Source organism: Dromiciops gliroides, chromosome 3 (assembly GCF_019393635.1).
Source record: "Dromiciops gliroides isolate mDroGli1 chromosome 3, mDroGli1.pri, whole genome shotgun sequence".
Taxonomy (NCBI): Eukaryota; Metazoa; Chordata; class Mammalia; order Microbiotheria; family Microbiotheriidae; genus Dromiciops; species Dromiciops gliroides.
This window is the reverse complement of record NC_057863.1, coordinates 657032769-657038279: the sequence shown is the minus strand read 5'-3', so window position 1 is coordinate 657038279 and position 5511 is coordinate 657032769. Positions and strand designations below refer to the sequence as shown.

General features: G+C 45.2%; 1 protein-coding gene across 1 annotated transcript; it reads right to left on the bottom strand.

The window, feature by feature from the left end:
• Positions 1 to 4252: 4252 nt before the first annotated feature.
• Positions 4253 to 5153, bottom strand: LOC122745767 (guided entry of tail-anchored proteins factor CAMLG-like). The gene is given in 3 exon segments (XM_043991201.1): positions 4253 to 4558; positions 4561 to 5081; positions 5084 to 5153. Coding segments are annotated over 3 exon segments (879 nt in total). The 5' UTR covers positions 5136 to 5153.
• Positions 5154 to 5511: the final 358 nt, after the last annotated feature.

Below are 5511 nucleotides of genomic sequence, written 5' to 3'. Positions count from 1 at the left end.
CAGACACTTGACACTTAACTAGCTGTGTGACCCTGGGCAAGTCACTTAACCCTCATTGCCCTACCAAAAAAAAAAAAAAAGAGGGATTCCTTCCTGTAGAAGGTGGGATTTTAGTTGGGACTTAAAGGAAGCTAGGGAAGTCAGTGGTCAGAGCAGAGAGAGATGATGAGGTCCTGTACCAGGTGGGGGCAGCGTCAGAGGAGAGAAGGGGATCTATGTGAGAGATGTTGCAAAGAGGAAATCAATAGACCTTGGCACCATATTGGATGGGGGTGGGACTGAGAGATAGTGAGGTGTCCAGGATGACTCCTAGGTTGGGAGCCTGAGAGACTGGTAGAAGGGTGTTGCCCTCCACAGTTAAGGGGAAAAGATAATGAGTTCTGTTTTGGACATATTGAGTTTAAGATGACTATTGGACCTCCAGTTTTGACATGTCTGAAAGGCAGAGATGTTAGGTTGGGGGTCAGCAGAGAGATTGGGGTAGAAAAGAGGTGTGAGAATCATCAACATAAAGATGGTACTTAAATCCATGAGAATTGAGGTCACCAAGTGTAGTCTAAAGTAAGAAGAGAAGAGGGCCCGGGAGAGAGCCAGGAGAGATACCTACAGTGACAGGGCATGACCTGGAGGAGGATCCAGCAAATGAATAGGGTGGGGCAGAATGAGTGGATAAAACACTGGCCCTGGAGTCAGGAGGATTTGAGTTCAAATCTCACCTCAGACACTTAGTAGCTGTGTGACCCTTAGCAAGTCACTTAACCTCAATTGCCTTAAACATCTGGGGCCATCTTCAGCCATCTTGATGTATAACCTTGCCACTGGACCCAGATGGCTCTGGAGGAAAGAGTGAGGTTGGTAACCTTGCACAGGCCTCCCTCCCTTAAATCCAATTCACAAGTCATGATATCACCCCAATGTTATGGTCCTCTTCGAGAATAAAGGACAAACAACAACAGAGAATGAGTGGTTAGAGAGAGAAAGGGGGAATTGGGGGAGGGGAGGGTGCACCTGAAAACCTAGAGAGAAGAGAATATCAAGGTGGAGAGAATGTTCAACAGTGTCCAAGGCTGTATGGATAAGACCAAGGAAAATCAGGATGGATTTGTCCACTAAGAGATCATTGGTGACTTTGGAGAGAGCAGAAAGTAGACCTTCTTATTTGCAAAACTTTTATGTTCTTATGTGAAAATATCCAGAGGAAGAGACTAGCCAAGAAAAAGTAAAAGAAAACAGTAGGGGCAGCTAGGTGGCACAGTGGATAAAGCACCGGCCCTGGAGTCAGGAGGACCTGAGTTCAAATCCGGCATCAGACACAACACTAGCTGTGTGACCCTGGGCAAGTCACTTAACCCCAATTGCCTCAAAAAAAAAAAAAAGAAAAGAAAAAGAAAAGGAAACAAGAAAACAGTAAAAATTAGTTCCATTTCCCTCCCTGCTTGACCAAGATCTAGAGACACAGTCAACTGGATGTTCTGTTGCTAGCAGATCTAATTTAGATGGAGGGTATCTGTGTTTGGGGGCGGGGGTGTTGGACAATAACTCCAGGAAGGCAGGTAAGTGGCACAGTGGATGGAGCTCTGGACCTGGGATCCGGGAGATCAGAGTTCCAATCAGATCTCAGATATTAATTAGCTGTGTGACCCCGGGTAAGTCATTTAATCCCTATTTGGCTCATTTTCCTCATATGTAAAATGGGCTGGTAGAAAAAGGAGCCCACTTGAGGGTAGAGGGGATGGTGGTAACTGACAGGATAGAATTCAGAACTGCTCATTTCTCCTTCTTCTACTGTTCTCGACAAGGAGGGTGATCATTTCCTTGAAGACGACAGCCTCCAAGTGGCAAGCTGGGACAGCTAACACATCCTAACACAGCGCTTAGCTTCCCTTGAATTCAAGCCCTTCCCCCCTCAGCCCTGATCAAGTCTACCCTTGAGTCCTGAAAGAAATGGAAATGTGAACTATTGAGTCACCATCAGCGAATATTTGAAAGGTTGTGGAAAACTGGTGAAGAGCCTCAAGACTGGAGAAGAGTGAGTTTCCTATTATTATTATTATTATTATTATTTTGCAGGGCAATGAGGGTTAAGTGACTTGCCCAGGGTCACACAGCTAGTAAGTGTCAAGTGTCTGAGGTCAGATTTCAACTCAGGTTCTCCTGAATCCAGGGCCAGTGCTCCATCCTCTGCACCACCTAGATGCCCCCTCATTTTTTTAAAGAGAGAACAGAGTCTGCAAACTACATGTGGAATTAGTGCCCAATTTCTCTTTTTTTGTTGTGCACCTAGGCAGCTGGGAATCACTGCAAAGGCCTGTGGGTAGACTGAGTATTGTAAACATGGAGAAACAATAGGAAAATGATTGTCCTTTGTGCCTGAAGAGGTCGCAAATGACATCACTGTATCTGGGCCCAGGTACAGTGTGTCCAACTGTGTCTGATCAGACCAATAGGGGTTTGGAAGGTATACCACAGGTTAGGCACCAGTAGTTTACATAGACATTTGGAGGGGAGATGGCTCTAAATTTGCATGCCTTGCATTGCTTCTGAGCTACCACAATTCTGCTTTGCTCATAGAACACGACTCCTTTGATGTGGAAATGCCGTGCTGGGAGGTCCCTATGCCAGTGTCTCCCACATCTCACAGTAGATCCCAAAGTTATCCAGTGAGACCTTGAGAGTGTTCTGCTTTTACCTCTTCTGACTTGCCTTGCATGAATTCTCTGCAAAATAGTCTTTTAGGCAAACATACGTTTGATGTTCAAACAATGTGCCCAGCCCATTGGAGTTCAGCTTAAGAAAGGACCTCAGTGTACCTTATCTTGCCAGGTGATCTTCAGAATCTTCCTAAGACAATTCAAGTGGAATCGATTCCGTTTTCTGGCATGGTGCTGGCAGACTGTCTACTTTTCACAGGCAGACATCAAGGAGGTCAGTTTAGTAGTCAGTCTAATACCTCTTCTTTCTCATACTTTTCTTCAGAGCCTCCCAAATGCTGAGCAAGCTCTGTGTGTACATCCTCAGAAAGTAGACTGCCAAGGTAAAGAACTTATCCACAGCATTCAAAATTTCTCTACTTGCTGTAACTGATGGTTCCATGTCTGGATGGCATGGTACTGCCTGATAGAAGGCCTGTGTTTTTCTTGGTGTAAATTGTTTGGCCAAAATTAGCACAAGCAGCAGAGAATCAATCCATTCTCTGTTGCATTTCAGCCTCAGAGGATGCATTGGGTGCACAGTCATCTGCAAACAAGAAGTCATGCACCACCTCTCCCTCCACTTTAGTCTTGGTTTGGAGCCTTTTCAAATGAAATAATCTACTGTCAATACAGTAGCTGACCTTAATGATGTTTTCAGCCTTGCTGAATGTGTCCAGCAACATCGTGGAAAACTTCATGCTAAAAGGCACAAGCACACAGCCCTGCTTCACTCCATTGGTGACTGGAAAAGTGCTAGACCATTGTCTATTATTCGGAACTGGGCAAGCACATCCATCGTGAAAATGACATACAATACTGATGAACTTCTCTGGGCAACCAAGTTTTGCCATGATCTTCCACAAGCCCTCTTGACTGATGGTATCAAAGGCCTTGGTCAAATGTTGCGTAAAGACTTTTGTTCTGCTCAGGGAATTTCTTTTTTTTTTTTTAACGTAGAAGATGGACTCATTTATTTTAAGAAAAGGAAAAACAGATACCAGAAGCAGTTCTCGGGGATGGATAAGACAATGTTTAACAATTCTACAAAGAAAACAAAGACCATAGTCATGTTATTATGGGCCAAAAAAGAAAGAATACAACCTCAGGGGAATGTAGGCAAGGGCAATAGATACACCTTCTTATTGAGTAAGACAAATAAATGAATGACACTTGTAATCTATTCTTTTTTTCTCTTTCTTTCTTTTTTTTTTTTTTTTTTTGGTGAGGCAATTGGGGTTAAGTGACTTGCTCAGGGTCACACAGCTAGTAAATGTCAAGTCTCTGAGGCTGGATTTGAACTCAGGTCTTCCTGACTCCAAGGCCAGTGTTCTACCCACTGCACCACCTAGCTGCCCCATTTATAATGTATTCTTCACATCAGGACTAGTAAAACTGCAAAACTTTTAAACTGGGGACCCTGCCATTCCATTCATAATTCAGTAGTTTTACAACTCCTGTCAAGTAAGAATGCTATAAAAGTATGAACTGGTTTCTTTCCCTTAGAGTAGTGGAGAACGGAAAATTGGCTTTATAAAATACTCTTTTGGTCTCTACAGCCTTCATGGAACTTCAGAGCCCCCCCAAACAAGCAGTTCATGGTAGAAGATGAAAGTGAAAAAGTAGACACAAAGGTCTGTGAAAACAGCTCCCATTTTGCTATAGGTATCCTTGGAACGACTGATTACTTCAGCTGGGATTCCAGACAATAAAAGTGCAGCAGTTAGTACTGTCCTCTTCACCTTCTCTTCACTTTTGGGGAAGTATTTAGATAATCCCATGAATGCAAGTTGCAAAGTAAGAAACGGAGCAAATATGGACAAATATTTGCATACAAGAGCCCGAACTCCAAGGGCAAGCAGAGCAGAGCACATCCCACCAATCTGAAAATTCGAAAAGTATCGAATTCTTCCCCTGTACTTCCATGCTCTTGATTAGGTTTCTCACTAATCAATTGTTTTCTTAACTTCATTGCTTCATACTGGTCTAAGCCGTGCTGAGAGCTTCTCTGGACAGTTTCACTTGTGAGATCTCTTTTTCGATGACGAAGTTTAAGGTTACCATCATTGCTACTCTCAGGTGGATTGATCAAAGAGTCCTTTTTATCTACCAGTTGGGTTCCCTTGATTTCTGTAATGCTGCCCTGGTGGTCCACTGTTGCTGTGCTAGTCCAATCACCCAGCGCTACTCGCTTTGAAACTGCAGGAGCAGTGAGGGAGTTCAGCTTTTCAGTGTCACGCGGCTTTGATTCTCTGTTCACTTCTTCCGTGGCGCTCCCGCTCCTGTGGAAGCCCATGATCTGGTCGATTCGCTGCTCCAAGTTCATCAGCAGTTTCTTTCTCCTCAGCTGCGCCCGGCGCTGGGAAACGGACAGATCGCCGTTCTCCGAAGCCCTGGGGGTCCGACCGGCCCATCTTCCCCAGTAGCGACGGTCAACGGCTCCATCCCAGCCTGAGGAGGCGCCACCCAGAGCAGTAGCAGCCGTCCCCCGGCCTGCCTCACACCTGCTCAGGGCATTTCTTCTAGAGTTCTTGGGCAGCACACACCATATCGACTGATCCTCAGCCCTTTCTGCAGCCATGCTGGCTCTCGGGTAGATGATCGTCTTCCAGGTGAAAGGTCAACCTATTAAGCAGGACTCTGGAAAGAATCTTGCCGTCAATGACTAAGAAGGAGGACCCCCTTACCCTTTGCAATTGTCACGGAACTACCGATTTCTTTTTCCTTTATCAAGATGGACAGGGGCGGCTAGGTGGCGCAGTGGATAAAGCACCGGCCCTGGATTCAGGAGTTCCTGAGTTCAAATCCGGCCTCAGACACT